Consider the following 22,517-nt stretch of genomic DNA (forward strand, 5'->3'; position numbering starts at 1 on the left):
TCTTCTTTTGGTTCACTATGTTATATTTGTTTTAAACAAATACATTTCAGCCATTTTAAGTAAATGGACCATGCCTCTAAATGTTTGTCCCATTCGACATGTGTATATTAGGGAAAGGCTGTTCATTCTGGCCCGCAAAGACTGAAATACTGTTCTCTTCCTAGTTGTTTTGGCGGTTTGGATAAAACAAATGTAATGCAGTGTCTGCAGGCCAATTAATGACACTAATTTGTCAATTAAGTGTAGGCACAAAACACGAGCAGGACTGTGGACCGCAATGACTGTGAATTGTGCGCTTCTGCATTACGTCATTTCAACACCCCAAAAACAGAACCACCAAGCAGTCACTGGGGGGCACTGTTTGTCATGCATGTGTGTGCAAGAGGGAGCGCGTTGGACAGTGCTTACGTGTGTTGAAAAGGACCCTGCTGCCCATCCATTTTGGTATTAATGCATTTGTGACACGCATTACTTACACTTTGTCATTCACTAAGCACACAGGTATTGTTAGTTTGGAAAGGAATATTGAATAAAGCATGTTTTTATCAGAAATTAAGAGGCTGTTCTGCTGTAATGTGATTCAGTCTCATGTTTTGAGTGTCTCTTGCTATTTGCAAAATTTCTGAATGTTTCACCTACTGAACACATTCCTTCTGAACACATCCACCCCAGCAGACTCAAGTTACACACCACACACACTGCATCATGAGTATTTAAGACCCAGTCCAATTAGCTGTTGCCCTCTAGTACTGTCTTCCTCCTCCACAAGCACCTGAGCTTCATTTACACATCACACAAGGGCCTTATGCAGGTTGAAAATGTCACAGAACACTCCAATATAACCTACTTTATTGTGTAGATTAGAACATACATTCTCTGTGTTGTAGTACAAGACTAGAATTTGGACTAATGGCAGGTTACTATACTGATGGAGGGAATGAACAGGTAGCTATACTGTATTGTTGGCATCATTACTTGTGTAATGTTTAACCAACATATTACATTTGCTATAGATGTTATCACCATCCCAATGTTGCTCTTAGGCACATATCTATGATCTGCTTCGCCTACCTTTTACAAAGCCTAAGCTTAACCATTAGGGGAAACCAAAACTCTTATATACACCCAGAATGCAATGTTTATTCTGTTGCTCAACTGTTGAACATTAGTCTAGGCTACTGGAGAGTGGAAAGTAGGTTTGTCTTTTGTGAGTAAATAAATACACAACACTGACATAAAGGCACAAAAGTGGCATCTGTTGCTGTCACGGCTTGATAGAACCAAGAAGACCATTGAGGATGGAAAGCGAAACAAGCACTATTTAGACATGAATTTGCGGGCTGCAGTTGCACACTATTGGACTATAAGCCTGGTGGGCTGGATGTAGAATTTACTGAATGGATATACCTGAGGTGGGGGAAGTTTACAAAACAAGTCCCACCTCCTGATTAATCATTGGAGAGGAATCGTATTCATATATGGGCTGAAGAGCGATAGTAGATTAATGGACTTTTCCATGTTTTTTGTTTCAATATTTTATGGCAAGATATTTAATTTCACATTAGCCTGCAAGTTGTTTCGTTAAATGGATTGCTCCTAATTAACTTTTGAGCATCCGTGTCGTTACAGTCCGTCGTTTTTTGCTCCCGCTGACTGGCAGCTGGCAATGTATGGTAGTAGTCTATGACTTTCTGATGTAAGTGTAGCTATTGGAGTTGGTGGATCAGAAAATTAAGTTCGAGAGTGCGTGTCACGTTTTCACATTTTACCGACAATTCGGAGGAGTAGGCTACACGCTATGGAGAGTGAAACGAACGGTAACATCTCGATCACTTCCCAGCTTCACCTGAACAACAGCACCAATGCGAATGACAGGTAGGGCTTTAACTGTTTTGACATTTCCTTGTGTGATTTTTGTTGTTGCAATGATGAGTATCATACATTTATTTGTCTCCGACTTATCCGTGATGAAAGCTTGTAATAATCAAACAATTTTAGGCAATGAAAAGTTATACAGCATCTGTCATGATGTTGTGTATCAGGTGACAATGTCATGGCATGACAATAATTAACCAGGTGGGCTTTTAGTGTAGGGCCTATCAGCTGGCTTTTACTTTACTGTCTACAGTATGTCACAAAGTTTGCATTTACCAGCTGAATTGTCATGAAGTACACAGTTGTGAAACCTCTACCTTTTTGTTTTATTGCATGTTATGTCTGTTTGGGATGTTTGAACTTGTCTCTATTTTCCTTCTTTTGGCTTGGTTTTTGATATGCAGTTTCAACCTCTAGGGTTGTAATTTCACACGGGTTGATTGAACAGCATGTCATCTGATCCCAGCTATCTGTCACAGTAATCCCAACCACCTAGCCCAGGTTATTGTAGCTAAAGCTTGGCCAATATCAAGTCATCTGACTATCAGTATGCTATAACAGTTCCAGGCTTTCAACCCACACTGACATCCCTCTGTGATCAATGCAGTCTACTGGGTCTAGAATGTGGGTCATATAGATCCATTGTTTTTATCTGTGTGTGTATTCTCAGACTGACCCTGCTTTATCTCTCTAGGGTGGACTCGTATGGGTTTGAGATGCCTGAGGGTTATGAGTCCTATGAGAAGATGATGGCTGAGTATGTAGCCGTGCTCACCAGAAGGTCCATCAAGTGGTCTAAACTCCTACAGGGGAAAGTCCACGTGGAGAAGAACCTGAAGGGTGTGATGCACGCATGCACACACACACATATATATACACAGACAGGGGAAGAAACACACAACACATACATATATTGAATAAGAATTTTCATTCTATATTTGCATTCTGAGTTTTGACTGTAGTCATGGTTTCGGTTCTCTTAGTGAAGCGGTACGTGCGTAAGGGTGTGCCCAACGAGCACCGAGCCCAGATCTGGATGGCAGCCAGCGGGGCCCAGGAGCAGCTGGAAAAGAACCCAGGGTACTACCACACTCTGCTGGGCACCGAGCAGCAGCACGATGCCAAGCTGGAGGAGACCGTCAGGATAGGTACTGTAAGCAATATCAAATGTTTTATGGGCGATTCCACAGCAGCAGGGGCGGAAATTATTTTTGGAATCTCAGATTGTTCTGGCAATTGTTAAATAGGAACTTCATTGGTAGAAAGCATGAGCAGCAGTGTGCTGTGTTTTCCTTTCTGTTTTCTATGAAGGATGTTGACCATGCTTTTTACATTTGTATCACAAATTTCATGATGAAATTTGGCCATTTTAGGCCCTTTTTAGACCTATACACTCCTATAAGACCCTATGTTCTGTGAACCGTAAATGATACAGGCATTTATACTCCTTATCGTGTGCTGTCAAATATGGAGTATGTCTTGATTATGAAATATTCATTCACATTTATTCAACATACATTTATTCAACATGGTACTTTTAATGATATTCCCTATTTTAAACATTGCAATTGACATTATAGGTCATTAACAAAGGTCACAGCCCTCCTTTAGGATTGCAATTTCAGTCACCAGCAGATGGAGTTCCCTTTGAATCCATTTTCCCATTCACATTTTATGAGTGCCACCGACACAGTATTATACCTTCAGAATTAGCAGAGAGCTCACTCTGGAATTGTGATGTACTTGTAGAGTATATTGTTCCAAACAATCTGTCTTAAAATGAACAAAATCAAAAAGGGTAGTTTTGAGATATTATTTCAATGTTGAATAAATTTGTGTAAATTTGTATTTCAGAATCAAGACCCTCTCCATATTTCAGAGCACGCTATAAGGAGTATAATGACACCAAGATGTCTATATCAAATACGGTTCACAGATCATAGGGTCTTACAGGAGACATGTATAGGTTAAAAAGGGCCTAAAATGGGCACTTTCATCATGATAAAAAAAAAAAGATTTGTGATGAATGTAAAAAGCATTTCAAACATCCTTCTTCCCAATGGAGTTTCTATGTGAAAATTTCCAGAACAATCTGAGATTCCCAAAATATTTTTCGCTCCTGCTGGCGTGGAATCGCTCTATAGCATCTTGCAACAGAAAACAGAATTGATGTCTAATGAACAAGACCCTGATTGTTCCTTTACTATGATTGGCTGATGGCGGAGTGCCCTGTCTCGGCAGACATGCACAGAACGTTCCCTGACAACGTGCAGTTCCGGAACAGCTCAGAGCCCTGTCTGCAGAAGGCCCTGTACAACGTGCTGCTGGCGTATGGACACCACAACCAGGCTGTGGGATACTGCCAGGTACTGGGCCTTATAGATACTATAAATCATCTGTTGGATGGGTCTCACCGGTCTCCTGTGTCAGTCTTGCTTTCCCTTGTTTACCTAACGTGTGTACAATACGTCCACTGTTGCCTCTTCTATGTGTACCTGTTCTGTACCCTGTGGCTGTAATAACTGCCTATACCTCACCTGTCCTCTAAAGTGTCTGCGTTGTGGGTACATACCATGTGTGCACAAGTTTCTGTGTGTGTGAAGGGAGTTATTGTTTCTTTCTCTATTCTAGGGTATGAACTTCATTGCAGGCTACCTCATCATCATCACTAAGGATGAAGAGAAGTCCTTCTGGCTCATGGACTCTTTGTTGGGAAGAATACTCTCTGGTTAGTCCCACACGCTCCTGTTGTGTCTGTCTGGTTGTGTGAGAGGATACGCGTGGTGAGGTTTGCATAGTCATAGTAGTAGACCTACTTGTTTGTAGAAGGTTTTCCCTTCTGTGTATTTTGGGAGCTGCTTCTGTGGAATAGCGCCATGGTCACGTGGCTTGTGGTAAGACTGTGTTGTTGGTGTGTTGAGATGAGCAAACACAGGATGTATCTCAGGTTTCAGGATATATACCATCTATGTACACACACACAACCTCTTGTCAAACACTGAACTGAATTAACCTGACCTGTTCTTGTTGTAGACTACTACAGCCCGGGCATGCTGGGGTTGAAGACGGACCAGGAGGTGTTGGGCGAGCTGGTGAGGGTCAAAGCCCCAGCTGTGTGGCAGGCCATGGGCCAACACAACGTCATGTGGACCCTGGTGGTCTCCAGGTGGTTCATCTGCCTCTACATCGATGTCCTGCCTGTAGAGGTGAAGGGGATTGGGGTAGTGTGTGTGATGTGTTGGTAAAGTCTGGGTCTATCATCACCCTCTGTATGATAATTATTCACTTTATACTCTTTTGTCTTTTTCTTCTCTTAGACAGTTTTGCGGATCTGGGACTGCCTGTTCTACGAGGGCTCTAAGATCCTGTTCCGCGTGGCCCTGACTCTGATCCTCCACCACCAGGCTGAGATCCTGCAGGCCCGCTCCATGGTCGAGGTGTGTGAGCGCTTCAAACTGATCACCCAGGGAGCCTTCACATACGACTGCCACACCTTCATGCAGGTAAGCTACTCCAGAAGAGAAGTAACCTTAGGCAAAGATTTAGGGTCTGTTCACCATATTCAAATCCTAACCTTAATTGTCACCCGGCTGCATTTGACATTAAGTACCCTACTGTGATTGTTTTCAATTAACATGGTCAAAAAGCTTCTTAGCAAAGACCAATTTTTCAAACAATAATTTTGCTAGGACTATCTGGGAGGGGAAAACTGAAAGCCAGCTGTTATTGGCAGAGAGGTTTGGAACTCTCTTTCTTATCGGTCTAATTTACCACCTGGTGATGTCACCAGGCATGCCAAAACGCCATCCCACCAAAACAGGCTAAACTTTCAGGCAGTCTGTTCAAACAGCTCTTGCACGAAAAGGGCATTTATAAGTTTCACAATTCCTCAGTATTATTCCAACCTCATAATGTGGAAATATATAAATAAAACACAGGAAAAATCACATTTTTGACTGCACTGGGCCTTTAACAAAAGGCACATCTCAATAAGTGGTCCAGGTATGACATTGCATAAGTGTGGGGGGGGGTGAGCCTTTCCTCTTTTGACCTGTATTGCTCGTCTATTGTTCCCACAAGCAAGGGGGAGGCCAATGAGAGTAAACACATCAGACCAACTCCTTGAATAGCTAACTCTTGAAGTTGGTCTAAAACAGGGGTTCTCAAACATTTTCACTCAGGCCCCCTTCCAGAATTGGGGAACATCTCGTGCCCGCCACGTCTATTTCTATGGGCACAAGCACTGTTCCTGACACAAACTGTTCCCGTCCCACTACAATCTATGGGCTAAAAAACCTAGCTCAAAAATGTTAGATGACATGGGCTAGTTGATCTGGACATTTCTGACGAGTTATAAATAGCTCTCTAAGGTATGCAATGACTGACATGACGAGGGAAACTGATTATGCACTATCCAATTTTGAAATTGTACCTTGTGCATTCCCCAGTTTGGGAACCACTAGTCTAAAAAATGTTTTACCCTTAAGTCTGTGTACATTACGATTTATACTTGGGATATCATTTTTCAACAGGAAAAGGTCAAAAATAGCTGAAGTGTGTCTTTAACCATGATTAAGGAAATGCAAAAGAGACTTTAGATCAGCATCTATTGACAACTTCACCGGTGAACTCTGGCCTTTCTCCTTTTCTTGATATTGACAGGAAATCTTCAGGGAACCAGGAAGTCTCTCCATGGCAACCATCACTAAGCTAAGGGAGACATGCCGAGAACACATAGTGGCTGAGATGTCCAGACTCCACCCTTGACCACTAATAACCTCTTAAGGCAATCACCCTGTGGTTATCCTGGGCTTGTTCCAGGTCATCTTCATTGCAGTTGCACTACAGATGATCAGATTTCACATCTGGAGAAACAACCGTTATCTCAGGAACCACATAAATATGATGACATGGCAATCACTCTTCTGAGATGCTGAATTGAGCTGCGTGATTGTAGTACCCCCATCTAGCTAAATATGATTTGTATTGTAAAAAGCATTAAACTGTATTCTTGTACTTTTTCTGTGGTAGGATCATGGGATTGATAAGTTGTGGTTTGACAGAGTGGAGAAGCGTTGTAAATAATGAGGTGTCAACTCTAAAATGAAGTCACGGGATATAGTCCAATTTTCCACCCTTCTCCCCAAAGGATACCATATTCCAGTCCCACCCAGGAATCGCCTGGGGAGGAAAATGTGATAACTCTAGCCCATACTTACACCATCCCAATGCTTTAAAATCCATGAGGGAGAGTGAGCAAGTGCACTAGGCCTGAATCATAACTTGAAGTGTGCATATAAGTTCATGCAATCTTGCATTGACTCAATGTATGATTTACGCCATGTGTGTGTGATCATACCTCAAGTTGGAATTTGACTGGCTTAATTGGACCAAAGTTTTGACTCTTCAACAAAGGGCTGCTCTCTCACTAACCTTTAATTGGAAGTTGATTACTACATTTAAGCAAAATGTATCGCTTAGCGATTTGTGTTCCCAAATACAACCAAGGGTTCTGTCAAACACCACAAGACAAACTGTACATAGAGCTCATTCCTCAGCTCTTATTTTATTTGCTCCGCTTTTAGAAAACAGTTAAAACATTCTCTTTTAAACCTTAAGGGCTAGATCCAATCTGTATCGCGGAACATCCACGTTAAAATTAAGGTAATTGCTGATTGAGTTGACATATGTAGCGCTTACGTAAACGCGGGAACCTCTCGCTCTGATACTGATTGAATCCAGCCCTAATCACTACATATGGATATTAACACTTCTAGATGAGGGGTGGAATGAAAATTCACATCCTTTTTACTTCCCCGTTTCACTACAAACAATGCATCTATGATCATTCAATAGGCCAGGCAAATCAACAACGAAGAGAATGTCCCTAACAAAGGTCACACACTGTGTAGATAGAAAGGGTATGTCCCCAATGACAACTAAGATGTGCACTACATGGGGAATAGGGTGTCATTTGAGACAACTAAGAGAAACTAACATTGGCATAGATCCCATCCTTCTTGTAAGCGGGGAGGCACAGATTCCATTTGGCACAGGCATTTAAGATTATTATTCCTCTCTAAAATGGTGTTGTACTATGGACAGTAACTCCAACTCCCTTAAATTGTTCTAACTATAATAGCCTGAATCCTAACTTGAGAAAACAACCTATAACTATTCACTTAAATGTCCAGTTACATTTTAAGCTAGTATTTGGCCTTTGTGAGCACCATGTAATTTTACTTAACTCCCCTTAATATAATCACTGGAAGTACCAACAAAAAAGTAGCAACAAAAATCTGTCTTAATAATGTAACTATAATTGGTAGTACCAGTATTCATAAAACCATGTTTAAGTCACTGCTACGGGGGAAAGCATTGGCACATAAATCAATTTCCTCCACTGTGCCAACATACTGAGTAACAGCATTTTCCACCATATCTTTATGGTAGTCAAGTTTCATAACAGCCATGGTACAGTGCGCTGTAATACCAATGTCTAAGTGGAGCACACGCCCACCACGTCCCTTCATTCTAGTGTAGCGTGTGACGCTCGTTCTGTCAATTCAGTTTCAGTTCATTGTTACATTCCCTCTTAGAATCATTGAAAAAAATCTGAGGCCTGGTCCAGAAACAACCTCTAGCCCCTAGGCACGCAAATTAACTAATCAGACGCAAGGTGGAGATTCCAAGTTATTTAGGGGTTATAGGGTTGTTTGTGGACAGGGCTAATGTTACACTCCCTCACTCTGATCACCATAAATTACTGAGTCCCTCCCTCTGCAGACAACTGCTTTACCATCAAATTACCGTCCTCCTTGTTCCTCAATCCATTCTGAGGGGAACCCAAAGTAAACAAAATGTGCCCCCAGGGGACCCCCAAGAGATGGATTGACAAACACTACCATTCCCAATCTGCAGCTGGAGGTGACCTCCGGTCCCGAGCTAAACCCCTAACCACAGATCTAAGGTCAGATTATTCAGCCCCTAACAAACAGGATACAAAAATATCTGACACTGGACCAGCGGTTAGAAGCAACTTCCATCAACTCCATATTATATTCAAAGTTACAACTTTATTATGTTCAATGATGTTGCAAACATTATGCAACAAGTTAACTTCCATTGGTTGAGAGAGGGGATTGGTTGGAGCAGCCAGCTACAGTCATAATATTCCCTTCACACAAGAGTAGCAATGATCTATTATGATGTGACTGACAATGGCCACCATCAAAAACAGAAAAAGCCATTGAAAACAGCAGCAGCAATGCTTGTAAACAAACAATCCCTCAGAATTCCCATGTCAGTCACCAGTAAAACGTAAGCATGATAAAAATACCTTAGGCTACGCAGTGTGGATTATTATTCAGCATATGGTTATGAGCACGCCACCACACCATCCCCTCCTGCAGTGTTGAGTGACTGTGTCGAGTGTTTCGTTATGTCATTACAATCTCTCAGCAGACCCCCCCCCCCCCTTTTTTTTGTATACAAAGGAGCAGTTCAGTCCTGAAAGTGCAAATCAACCCCATGGAGACCCAACGTGGGGTAAGCGAGTACAAAGGGGAGGAGGTGGAAGCAAGGATTCTACGGTAAGACCAACAATGGGGTTGGGGAAGTTCAGTTGAGGGTTGGAGTGAGGTTCAGTCAATCTGGGGGGGGGTCAATTGACAGGAAGTAATCTCAGATAGTCTGGTACCCGGCGTGGCTCCTCTTCCTGCCGATAAGGTAGGCCACAAGGACGATGAGGACCAGGCTGGCCAGCGCAGTGCCCACGATGATGGGGATCAACATGTCATCCTCATCCAGCTGACACTCCTCCGCTGGAGAGATTGAGAGAGGAGAGAGAAAGAAAAGAGCAGGTGAGAGACAGGTGGAAAAAATGAAAAGACAAAAAGCAAGAGTTGAATGAGTGACCATCTATTACTCCAATATCAGAACTGTGGATAACCACTTTCCTGAAATAAGTCCCATAGTAACACCCAGTATAGTACCTGCTCCAAACTGGTCCCCGGTTAAGCCGAAGGGCTGCACCTGCAGCTGGAAGGTGTTGAGAGAGAAGTTCACAGCCACAGCCAGAGTCTGCTCCTCACGACACATGTAACTACGCCCCAGGGTACCACGCAGGTAGTCCAGACTACTGTTACTGGCTGAGAAGGGCTCTGGAGAAACAACAGCGAGGTTATAGGTGGGGTGAGAAAGGGAAGAGAAAACAGGCAGAATGGAAAAGAAGAAGAAAAGGTAGGGATGTGAGAAAGGATGGAAGGGAGGGATGTGAAAAAGAAGAAAGGATGGAAGGGGGGGATAAGGACAAGAAGTTAAAGTAGGACCAGGTGGGGGATGGATTGTGGGAAAGGGAGGATTAGAAGGGTTCAACACTGGCTGGAAAAACTGCATACATAACAGATGGAGGTTATAAGAGGAGATGGATCATGTATTATTCACTAGATTAAATGCTGCAGAGATGATCCATTGATTGGTGAAGTATGGATCCAGACTCACCACTCATGTCCGGCCAGGCTGCAGACAGAGTCACTCCACTCAGGTGGTACTTACTGGACGTGGCATTCTGCAGACACAAGAGAACCAATGATGAGACCCGGTATGTACATCAAACACATACACAGGATTACAGAGCCAAGCCCACTCCATTTAAACCAGGATGGAACAAACTAAGTCACGAGTGCCTGTTCTCTGCTTGTTCATTAGGCTCCATCTTGTGTCAGTCAGGTGTTAGTGCAGAAAGGTTTGTACTACTGATACAGAAGGCATGTACTGATATGAGAGAGAGTAAACAAATCATCTTCCAGATAATATGTTTGCCTGTGTTGATATTTGCGTGTTGTTTCAGTATGTGTGTATTCCTATGTTAGTTTAAGTGTGTGTGTAGGTTAATCAGGTCATGTAGAGATCAGTGGTCTGCCATCCATCACCTCCATTCCTCCTACACATGACATTCCTGCTGGTAACACCAGGCACCAGGGCATATCCATTCTGTGGGTTTACTCTGCCTCGCTCTGTGTGTGTTCACGTGTTAGTGAGTGTGTCTGTCTGTCTGGATTTGGTGAGAGGTGAACGGTACAGCCAAAGACAAGAAAAACAAAGTAAAGAGAGCTCTGACCAGGGAGAAAAGGAAGGTGAGGTTGGTTTTCTCCTCAGCCATCAGCAGCAGGGTGGCACTGTCTGAGTCACATGACCCTGAGCTCTTAGTCACGTTGGGCTGGAGGTTCAACACGTCTTGCACAGTCTGCACACACAGGACAAGACATGGGTTAGTGTGAGGGTGTGAGAGAGTGCCTGGGCTGCAAGTATGTGCAAGACGTGCAAGTCTGTGCAAATCTGTGTCCGTACATTATTGAGAGAGGCAGAGCTGAAGCGGATGTTGAGCTGCAGTCCCATGCGGGCCATCAGACAGACGGTCCCATTGACGTTGGTTACAGTGTAGTTGCCCCTCTCAGGCCGGGCTGGGGGCGCAGGAGGCGGAGCCGTGGTTTGAGGGGCAGCAGCAGTGGGCGGGACATCAGTGGCAGCAAAGCTCTGATGCAATGTGACCGCTGTAATGTAACAATAAGTCAATAATGTAAAACAGCCAATGCCAATCTACAATCACAGAGTACATGCATGGATAGAAAAAAAAGATACAGCTCGGTTCGATCCTTAGCTAGCTGGTGGTTAGGTCTCACAGGGTGCATCTCAATAGTCTTGAGTGGTCTCCTCTCCCTTATCTGTATAGATGTGAAAGAACTAGACAAGCAACCTCTGCAGGCATTCAACGCCATAATGTTGCTTTCACCTACCATGCGTTATCAGATATGCGCAGACGAAGGCGAGGAGATGAAGTGAGACACTTGAGATGCACCCATTGAGTAGGTCAGTAACCTTGGGGTAATGTTGTGGCTAATTCCTTTAATGGGTTGGCAACAAAACTCTGGTTCCATTTATTTTGCAGTCACAAATTCCAAGCACTTTAGTGGGTCACACCTAGGGTTGCAAAGGGTTGGAAACTTTACAGTAAATTACCATTGAAGTTAAGCCTGGGAATTTAGCTTAAATTCATTTTTTTTAAGTTGGCTTATAACAGGGATTCTAGTTCTTGTGGCATATTTTGGTAAAAGTATCCCCAATTCAATGCAATTGCAACCAAATGTATTTATATAGCCCTTTGTACATCAGCTGATATCTCAAAGTGCTGTACAGAAACCCAGCCTAAAACCCCAAACAGCAAGCAATGCAGGTGTAGAAGCACGGTGGCTAGGAAAAACTCCCTAGAAAGGCCAAAACCTAGGAAGAAACCTAGAGAGGAACCAGGCTATGAGGGGTGGCCAGTCCTCTTCTGGCTGGAGATTATAACAGAACATGGCCAAGATGTTCAAATGTTCAACCCTCTGCATGCATTCTTCCATCACATGTACAGCTGATTCAAGATCTTGCACACTAATGAGATGCTATTGAGCCCACACTACTACACTGAGCCAAGGACTACATGCTTTCTGGTAAGTTTTGATTACAATACTGGGTGGGGTGAATATATTTTATGACATACATGATTTTGTTAAATAGTAGCCTACAGCAAAGTGTGTTTAAATAATTTCTAACTTGTTAACCATTTCTGCTAGCTAGTTTTTGCTACCATGTGGGTTTTCGCTTGCTTGAGCCTGCTGAGGAGTGTTAATTCACCTGTTTCCATACATGTTTCATTTTAAATTGTATCTTACAAAGGAGTTGTTTAATCTAACTGCTTAACCATTTATCTATACATGGAATTGTATGTTTTTTTAAACTAATCTTTACAGGAAAATGCCAAGGGCACTATCTGATGTGTGGAGACATTTCACTGCAGCTAATGTAGAAGGTAAAGCTGAGTATATTTGCAAATACTGTGCCAAATCATATGTGAAGAATGCAACAAAGATGCAGAATCATCTGGCCAAGGGCATAAAGTTCCCTCAGCGCTCACAACAAGCAACCTCTGACAAAAGTCCCTCTACTTCTATTCAAGGTGAAACGTAGTCAGAGAAATGCTGATGAAGGTCTTGCTCGAGCTGTGTATGCAACTGGTTCACCCAATGCTCACAGGCAATGTGTATTGGAAGAAGACCCCTCCATATACCCCTCCAACCAGACATCCTTCATCTACTCATTTGCTGGATGCAGAGTTCAAGTGAAGGTCAAGCAAATCAGAGAAAGCAGACTTTATTGCAATCATCTCTGATGGGTGGTTAAATGTTCTTGGGCAAGGAATAATTAACTACATAATCTCCACCCCTCAACCAGTATTCTACAAGAGCACAGAGAAGGGACAACACACACCGGTCTCTACATTGCAGATGAGCTTTAGGCAGTCAATGACCTTGGACCACAGAAGGTATTTGCACTGGTGACAGACAATGCTGCGAACATGAAAGCTGCTTGGAGGAGTCCTACCCTCACAGCACTCCCATTGGCTCTGCTGCTCCTGCATTGAAGCTGCTCCTAAAGGAAATCATGGCACTGAAAACAATGGCTACACTCTACAAGACAGCCAAGGAAATGGTTAGGTATGTGAAGGGTCAAGTTATTCCAGCAATCTACCTCACCAAGCAAAGTGAGAAGAATAAGAGCACCACATTGATGCTGCCCAGCAACACCCGTTGGGGGGGTGTTGTCATCATGTTTGACAGTCTTCTGGAGGGGAAGGAGTCTCCAAGAAATGGCCATATCGCAGTCTGCCGATATGGACAGCCCCATCAAGAGGATCCTCCTGGATGATGTATTTTGGGAGAGAGTGGTAAGCAGCCTGAAACCTATAGCAGTGGCCATTGCAGCGATTGAGGGAGACAATGCCATCTTGTCTGATGTTCAGGCTCTGCTTGCAGATGTAAGAGAAGAAATCCATACTGCCCTGCCCACTTCACTGTTACTCCAAGTAGAGGAAACTGCAGTTCTGAAATGCATCAAAAAGCATGATGACTTCTGCCTGAAGCCCATACACTCCACAGCGTACATGTTGGACCCCAAGTATGCTAGCAAGAGCATCCTCTCTGGTGCAGAGATCAACTAGGCCTGTGGTGTCAACACTTCCGTGTCTCACCACCTTGGCCTGGATGAGGGCAAGGTTCTTGGCAGTTTGGCGAAGTACACTTCCAAGCAAGGGCTTTGGGATGGAGATGCAATATGGCAGTCATGCCAACATCTCAGTCACCTGGTGGAAGGGACTTTGTCGATCTGATGCTCTTTCACCTGTTGCCTCCATCATCCTCCAAATCCCACCAACATCAGCCGCCTCAGAGCGCAACTGGTCCTTGTTTGGGAACACACACACCAAAGCACGCAACAGGCTGACCAATACAAGGGTTGAAAAATTGGTGGCCATCCAGGCAGACTTGAGGCTTTTTGAGCCTGACAACGATCCATCCTCAACAAAGTTGGAAAGTGACAATGAAGATGAGACCTCAGAGTCTGATGTTCGAGGTGGACATTGAGGAGGTCCAGGGAGAAGACATGGAAGTCTGAGAGGATGACAACCAAAGCTTTAGTTTCATTTTACAAATGTATGTTAAACGTTTTTGGGAGATGCGATGGATCATTGGGGATCATTCAATATTCCCTATCTTTTGTTCAGAGAAATCATTCCATGTGAAGAGTCAACTCATTTAATTAAAGTTCAATTCATAACTAAATTGTTTTTTTTATTTCTATTGGAAGGATTTAAATCATTTGCAATTATGTCTACTTATGATAAGGTAAAAGGTTAATGTTTCTGTCTCCATATATGGTAAATATATCCTATACAAAAAACATCTACATTTAAATGATATTCATGTGCATATATTTCCGTTAATTCACATATATTCCTGTTAATTCCCACAGAAAGTTTCCACCTCTGAATATTCCCCAAAATGTACAACCCTTGACTCACCAAAGTGTTTTTTTAAGAACCATTGGAATGAAGAAGCATGTCTGTTCTACTTGGTTCATTTCTACAATACGGTCACTTTCCTCACTATTAGCTTCATGTGGCTTCCAAGGCTACATCATTACTGATGTCATCGCTCACATTCTCTTTGGCCGATGTCCGTCTCTCTCTGTGCAGAGGAAAATACTAGTGAACACTGTCACCACTATCTCGCTTTTGAACCAAGGTGTAGGAATAGAGGAGGAAACCTTAGGCTAAAATGTAAAAAATATTCAGCAACTTGAGGACAATTAAGTTTACAGAGCTGGGCAATATTGACAAAAATCCATATCACGATAAATTGACAATCACAATAACACACCAGTTCCTTTTTTTTAAATATTACCCTTAAAACTACTACTACTTTGAATGTTGTGGCTATCAATTGTCTTGTTGGCAATAGCCCATATTAGCAGACTCATTTAATTTCAAACTCCACATTCCTCTAGTAAAAGTCTATTTGTGGAAAACATCACCCTGATTAACTATTTACTTATGGCTTTGCCTACACCTAAATATTTGATTTATTTATTATATGAGCAAAAAAATATCCCACTTTATTTGGAACGCCAAGCCAGAAAATTAAACAGGCATATTTATGTAATGAATATGAATTCGGAGGGCAGAAAGTATTAAATATTAAAGCATTAGACCGCTCACTAAAGACTTTAAGAAAAGCTATACTTAAATCTGAACTGGTTCTCCAGCAAATTAGTAAGAATGGCTCACCCAGTGTTCAAGAATGGCCTTTTTCCCCTTCATTGTTGATTACATCTCACTTTCGGTTACTTAAATTAAATCCCCCAAAATATTGCTATATTTAAAACAAGCTGATTGCAATTTTAGTATAATCCACCAGAAAATAAAACAAATATTACAATAAATATTATTAAACCCATACTAATTGATAATAAAACAAAATATATATATTAAAAGATATCTTTAAATTCTGTAATAAATAGAACTGGTGGAGTTGTCACATGCGGTTAACAGAAATATATGGAAATGTCTGCTCTATCCAAAATTGCAGCATTACCGCAAAAATGGAGGCGGCAAGTGGAAGAAGGTAAGGAACTTGTCTGTCGGCCCTGCATTAAAGAACAAAACTGATTAAAGAATATTGTGATTAAAGTATACCCGTTTAATTTAAGCCCGAAAAATTGACAGCTGCACCATACAGCTTGCATTAGATCACTTGTTTTGGTACTGCTCTTATGTAGCTTGTATATGGATGCACATTCATGAATTGCAACATTTACCTGGAGTTCACTCTGCAATTATTTCTGCTGTGTGACTTAAAGCCATAGTCAATCAATCAATGAAATACTTGTAACAAAAATGTTAATCTTTAATTTAAAATATGTAGAAACTATGTGCATAGAAAGGTTCAGAACTTTTGTGAAACATCAGTTGGAAAAATATATACGGCCACTAGAAATCAGAGCTGGATGGTTTTCAGAGATAGATGGGAGGGGTTGAGGGCAACTAAAAAAACAGAAAATAGTGTAAAATATACTGTCAGTAAAATGTATACAGTATGTATAAGCTGGAAGTAGAAGCCTAAGTATCGTTGGCCATTAGTTTACTCCAATTAGGGGAGGGGTGGTAGGGATAGGGAGAATTATAAATTAGTAAAATATATTTAATAAAAAAAATATAATTTAGCCTACACACCTACACAAAAAAATATATGGGGGATTGGAAATGGACAATTACATTGATAGAAGCCACAAGCTGCAATATTAAAGCTGACCTACTCCCGAAGAAAAATAACTACTTTATAGTTATTAAATCAGTAAAATGTCCTCGATAAATCATTGGTTCGTCTGTATCGATCATTTTCGGGTTATCATCCCAGCGCTAGTTGACAATACATTAACGATCAAACACCCAGTTCCACAGTATCACTGATCAGTTTTCCTTTATCTGTCTCACTTATTACCTCTGTCTATTTGTCTATCAATTTCCACAATATCTTGACATGATCTTAGTTGGCTGTACCCATTTAGATTACATTTAGGCCAGTTTGTCCTACAAAGAGAAGATTACAAAGGACAGGATGCATGTACACATGTTACTGCGATCTAATAGCATGGCTTTCTACAGCACATGCTACCAGTTTATAGCCCAAAGCACTAAATCGGTTACTTTCCAAGAAACAAGCATAGAATGTAATAAACAAAACAACCGAGTGCAGTGACATCAATAATGATACAGGCCATAATGTATCCAGTTTTTTAAAATCACTAGTCACAGCACTTTTGGAATCACGCGAGGGGCCCATTGCCACAAAAGCGCACATGCACCGCTTGACTTTGTCATGCACGACAGCCACTAAGCAAGACAAACAACTCAGTCTGGACCCGCATCGACCTGTAACATAAGGCAATGCAAGTCAAAGGGCAAACGAAGAACCAGCTTTACACGTTTACATAAACCAGCAAACGAGGTCAAAATAGGTTAGAGGACCGAATTCTAGTGTATTCTCGTTAGATTCATTGTATTTATTGTGCCAATCTAGCATCTATACTCACCTAAAAACGCGATGAACGCCAGGAACAAGGGTTGTTTGCGGCTATGTTGTTTCATATTTTTATTCGGTTGTTTGCCAATGCGAATCACAACAACATGCACACGACCCAGAGACAGGAATGCAGGACGGTCTGTGAGCTAGCTTTGCTAGAAATAACGCAAACCCACTGTTCGTGCACTCTCTTTGCTGCCGCGAGCAAGAATCCTCTGGAAACAAATCTATGGAAATATTTCCTTTCCCTTTGATTACTTTGCTATTTTTGCTTTAGTTAGTGCCGATTAAATTGATGATCGTTGTGTTTGGACCTTCACATACCACGGATGACTTATGCTCTGCACCAAGAAGAAATGACAACGGTCATGTAACGGAGAGTTTAAGAACCGCCCAGAATAAACACGTGACATGAGTAGTGATTCGTGTTGACGTTCAACAGCTGTGGAGTTACAGATGTGACGTTGGTTACAATGTTGCCATGGAGATTTAATGCTGGAAGTGATGTGTTCTGTATTTGGTATTTTGGTCGCGGTAGTTGCCTCGTTGTAATAACAATGATACAGTTTTCTCCATACAGATTTTTTTTCTGAAAAGAAAAGAAGGAAAAAAGAAGAGCTTATTCGTTTTGAAACCAGCTGCATCCAAAAATGTGTCCCAATAGGCCTACACCATCACTCTCTTCTCATTAAATGTTCCTATTGAAGAGCATTTTTGCTCATCATTCAGACCAGTTGTGATCCACCTTTCATAGTCAGATGATGCCGGGCGAGCATTTCACACAGGGTTGTCAAAATGCTTTGTCATCCACTTGCTATTTACCCCCGTCTTCACCTCAATTAGGTCTATTGACACTCAAGCTGCAACCTCCGCTCTGGTTTCCTTCAAGTCTATAATGTCTTAAACAGGGATGAGGAAAGAATGAAATTCGTAAGGCACACACAGGTCAAGATGGCGCTGTCTAGTGGTCTATGGTGCATTTCACAGGGTCACCAATAAAACAACCTTTCAAATTATGCCCACCTGACCCAGATTGCGATTTATAATGGACTGTTGTTGGATTGCTTAAACAACAACAGTAATTGTGTAAAGCCATGTCTTAATTACTGAAAAAGATAAACGGTTGAGTTGGATATCATTTGAAAGCCTATAAACAGGGTTGTCAAACTATTCTATGATTTCTTGGGGGGGAAAGTTTTTAAATATAAAATTGTCATTTTTTAACCTTTAACGTCAATTATCTAAAAACGCATAGATTCCGATTTGTATCATTTTCACAAATGTTGTAGCTTAGACACTATTTTACATCATCTGAGGTGTCTGTGTTATGCCAGTCATCGGTTGAGACACAGCATACTCTCGAATACAGGCTGGGTGTCATTTCAATAATAGTAATACAAATATTAATAGAATGGACCTATCCCTTCAGACCACTGCAATTTAGCTGGTACACCATTCAAATGTAATGTAATTTTTAACCGTCTATTACTACCAGAAAGATGGCTGCCGGTCCACCCAAAATGGAAAGTCAACTTGAATAGGAAGGTCTATTATATTATCTATATTTCTATGATTTCAATAGGTTACCTATGAAAGATTGACAGCTAAATGTATAACAATGGATATTCCCACTCAAATCGACATTTTCTGATGTGTGGACCTCCAACCATCTTTGTGGAATCATTTGAATGTTGAAATGTACATTTTATTCATATTTTATTACATTTATCAGCCAAAACATGACACCCAGTCTGTATTCAAGAATATTATATGTCTCAACCGACAGCGGAAACAGCACAAACACCTCTGTACGAAAGACTATTGAAACCAAGTATTAGTTATTCACATGAGAGCTGTAGCCCCGCCCACCGGGAGCAGAGCATGCTGGGTGATCTCTAACTGAGGAGAAGGTAGTAACGAGAGAAAGTACAGAAGCCGTGATAAGTCAAATCAAATCAAATTTTATTGGTCACATATACATGGTTAGCAGATGTTAATGCGAGTGTAGCGAAATGCTTGTGCTGCTGGTTCCGACAGTGCAGTAATATCTAACAAGTAATCTAACAATTCTCCAACTACCTAATACACACAAATTTAAAGGGATGGAATAAGAACATGTACATATAAATATATGGATGAGCGATGGCCGAGCGGCATAGGCAAGGTGCAATAGATGGTATAAGGTACAGTATATACATATTTTTATTAATTTTTTATTTAACCTTTATTTAACTAGGCAAGTCAGTTGAGAACAAATTCTTATTTATATGAGGCTGTGTGTCGTGGTAAGTTCCAGCCATCTCCTGTGATTACCTTTAGTTCGTCTTCTTTGTTTTAGCCAAGGCCAGTGTGCGTCCTTCAGAAAGGTGAGTTCATATTTCTTACAATTCTGTGTTGTGGACGCACTCCTTTGTTATGCTAATTCGCCCTTTTACCGCGAGCTAGCAACTGTAAACTTGCTAACCCTGTTGTTTCTGTCATCTCATTTCAGACATTTAGCATTTCAGTGTCTAGTCTTATGCCCTGTGGTTATATGGATGTATACTGTATATATTATGTGGGTATTTTGTTAGCAATGAGCCTTGTGGATGCATTACACATTCAAGTTCATGCAGTTGTGTGAGGATGATGGTGCTCCTCAGTAGTACTGTGTACTGTAGTTGCACACCTCTGATCATTCATTAGTGAAGTCACAGCCATGTTGTTAGGTTGTATTGGCATGTGCAGCAGATAAGTTATAAATAATATTGCTACAATATGTTATGTAATTGGAGGTTGTATTAAGCCTATACCTGCCATTTACTATTGTATTTAATTTCCCCCTTTTCAGAACCGTAAACATTCTTGGTTAACACAATTGTAAAGCAATACGCTGTGCTGTGCCGTTACTGTTCTATGTGAATCAGCGTCATTAAACAACCTCAACTGGAATCCTACCGGTCTGTCATCTGTGCCCTTACAAGCACCTGGAAGAGAACGCAGTGCTAAGTAAAACCTAACCCTAAAGAATATCCAGTCCACCAAGTCCTCAACTACAACTTCCAAAGATGTAAAATAGGGTCTAAGCTACAACATAAACTCAGCAAAAAAAGAACGTCCTCTCACTGTCAACTGCGTTTATTTTCAGCAAACTTAACATGTGTAAATATTTGTATTAACATAACAAGATTTAACAACTGAGACATAAACTGAACAAGTTCCACAGACATGTGACTAACAGAAATGGAATAATGTGTCCCTGAACAAAGGGGGGGTCAAAATCAAAAGTAACAGTCAGTATCTGGTGTGGCCACCAACTGCATTAAGTACTGCAGTGCATCTCATGGACTGCACCAGATTTGCAAGTTCTTGCTGTGAGATGTTACCCCACTCTTCCACCAAGGCACATGCAAGTTCCCAGACATTTCTGGGGGAGTGGCCCTATCTCTCACCCTTCGATCCAACAGGACCCAGACATGCTCAATGGGATTGAGATCCAGGCTCTTCGCTGGCTATGGCAGAACACTGACATTCCTGTCTTGCAGGAACTCACGCACAGAACGAGCAGTATTGCTGGTGGCATTGTCATGCTGGAGGGTCATGTCAGGATGAGCCTGCAGGAAGGGTACCACATGAGGGAGGAGGATGTCTTCCCTGTAACTCACAGTGTTGAGATTGCCTGCAATGACAACAAGCCCAGTCTGATGATGCTGTGACACACCGCCCCAGACGATGACAGAACCTTCACCTCCAAATCGATCCCGCTCCAGAGTACAGGCCTCAGTGTAAGACTCATTCCTTCGACGATAAACACGAATCTGACCATCACCCCTGGTGAGACAAAACCGCGACTCGTCAGTGAAGAGCACTTTTTGCCAGTCCTGTCTGGTCCAGTGATGGTGGGTTTGTGCCCATAGGCGACATTGTTGCCGGTGATGTCTGTTGAGGACCTGCCTTACAACAGGCCTACAAGCCCTCAGTCCAGCCTCTCAGCCTATTGCGGACAGTCTGAGCACTGATGGAGGGATTGTGCGTTCCTGGTGTAACTCGGGCAGTTGTTGTTGCCATCGTGTACCTGTCCCGCAGGTGTGATGTTCGGATGTACCGATCCTGTGCAAGTGTTGTTACACGTGGTCTGCCACTGCGAGGACGATCAGCTGTCCGTCCTGTCTCCCTGTATCGCTGTCTTAGGCATCTCACAGTACGGACATTGCAATTTATTGCCCTGGCCACATCTGCAGTCCTCATGCCTCTTTAGTGTCCTAAGTTTTCATAACTGACCTTAATTGAATACCGTCTGTAAGCTGTTAGTATCTTAACGACCATTCCACAGGTGCATGTTCATTAATTGTTTATGGTTCATTGAACAAGCATGGGGAACCGTGTTTAAACCTTTTACAGTGAAGATCTGTGAAGTTATTTGGATTTTTACGAATTATCTTTGAAAGACAGGGTCCTGAAAAAGGGCCGTTTCTTTTTTTGCTGAGTTTATATAAGCACAAAAAAAAAATCAAGACTCACCTGTTGATATCAATGGTACACCATTAGAGATCAAGTTATTCTGTACTTTAGCTTTGAAATGTTTTGATAATTTGATATCCTTGCTCGCTGTGTACAATACTGGAGCTGGCACCTTGCCATGGTGGGGTAGATTGCACGTTTTTGTGATGTGTCCCTGTGGGCTATAACAACAGCAACCAAATTTAGGCTCTTGCAGGTTTAACAATCCAGTTGTGCCAAGAATCACAGTAATGCTTAACCTCTTGTTTATTATTGCTTAATTCGACAGCTGGAGGAAGCACACAGTACCTTTTAGAAAATTAAGTTGATTTTACATTCATAGGCTGTCTGTTGATAAAGCATGAAATCTGTTACAAATGGAGATACTGAGGAGCTGAACTTACACTACGGAAAAACAAATGCTAAGAGAAAGCGATAAGGGCATAAAATAGAGAAAGAGTGGTGGTTAGAGAGAGGAAGAGACAATGAGAAAACTAAGACAAAAAAAGACAAGTATATATGCTTAGGAAGGTAAAAATAAGAAGCTTAGATAGATGGAGAGAATGTAGGAAAGAGAGAGAGGGGGCAAATACATTGGTGTCAGTGCAGCCACTTCCTGTGATCAGAGAGAGAGAGAGAGAGAGAGAGTGAAAGAAAAAAATGAAGAGAGCCCTCTAGAGCTAGCGCCCATCATTCAGCCCAGGA

At 41.9% G+C, this 22,517-nt stretch overlaps 2 protein-coding genes across 2 annotated transcripts; one reads left to right on the forward strand and one right to left on the reverse strand.

Moving 5' to 3' along the window:
• The first annotated feature begins 1,222 nt into the window (after window positions 1-1,222).
• On the forward strand, window positions 1,223-6,891 carry LOC120064316 (growth hormone-regulated TBC protein 1-A-like). The gene is made up of 8 exons (XM_039014803.1): window positions 1,223-1,875; window positions 2,570-2,715; window positions 2,859-3,023; window positions 4,117-4,241; window positions 4,507-4,603; window positions 4,909-5,081; window positions 5,193-5,378; window positions 6,538-6,891. The coding sequence occupies exons 1-8, from the start codon at window positions 1,799-1,801 to the stop codon at window positions 6,640-6,642; spliced, it is 1,074 nt and encodes a 357-aa protein (XP_038870731.1). The 5' UTR covers window positions 1,223-1,798; the 3' UTR covers window positions 6,643-6,891.
• Window positions 6,892-7,410: 519 nt separating this feature from the next.
• On the reverse strand, window positions 7,411-17,711 carry LOC120064319 (lysosome-associated membrane glycoprotein 1-like). Its single transcript, XM_039014808.1, has 6 exons — window positions 17,344-17,711; window positions 11,227-11,429; window positions 10,997-11,122; window positions 10,378-10,444; window positions 9,870-10,037; window positions 7,411-9,698 (listed from the first exon to the last, which is right to left on the reverse strand). Exons 1-6 carry the CDS (start codon window positions 17,396-17,398, stop codon window positions 9,559-9,561), a joined length of 759 nt encoding a protein of 252 aa, XP_038870736.1. The 5' UTR covers window positions 17,399-17,711; the 3' UTR covers window positions 7,411-9,558.
• Window positions 17,712-22,517: the final 4,806 nt, after the last annotated feature.

The sequence above is a fragment of the Salvelinus namaycush genome, chromosome 19 (genome assembly GCF_016432855.1).
Source record: "Salvelinus namaycush isolate Seneca chromosome 19, SaNama_1.0, whole genome shotgun sequence".
Classification (NCBI taxonomy): Eukaryota; Metazoa; Chordata; class Actinopteri; order Salmoniformes; family Salmonidae; genus Salvelinus; species Salvelinus namaycush.

What these genes read in the sequence shown, in the direction of transcription:
- LOC120064316 (XM_039014803.1), top strand. Translation starts at nt 1,799, where the DNA reads ATGGAGAGTGAAACGAACGGTAACATCTCGATCACTTCCCAGCTTCAC. An exon ending in AGCACCAATGCGAATGACAG is followed by an intron (nt 1,876 to 2,569) that starts GTAGGGCTTTAA and finishes TTATCTCTCTAG; the next exon opens with GGTGGACTCGTATGGGTTTG. An exon ending in CGTGGAGAAGAACCTGAAGG is followed by an intron (nt 2,716 to 2,858) that starts GTGTGATGCACG and finishes CGGTTCTCTTAG; the next exon opens with TGAAGCGGTACGTGCGTAAG.
- LOC120064319 (XM_039014808.1), bottom strand. Translation starts at nt 17,398, where the DNA reads ATGAAACAACATAGCCGCAAACAACCCTTGTTCCTGGCGTTCATCGCG. An exon ending in GGCGTTCATCGCGTTTTTAG is followed by an intron (nt 11,430 to 17,343) that starts GTGAGTATAGAT and finishes GTTACATTACAG; the next exon opens with CGGTCACATTGCATCAGAGC. An exon ending in GCTCTGCCTCTCTCAATAAT is followed by an intron (nt 11,123 to 11,226) that starts GTACGGACACAG and finishes CTGTGTGTGCAG; the next exon opens with ACTGTGCAAGACGTGTTGAA.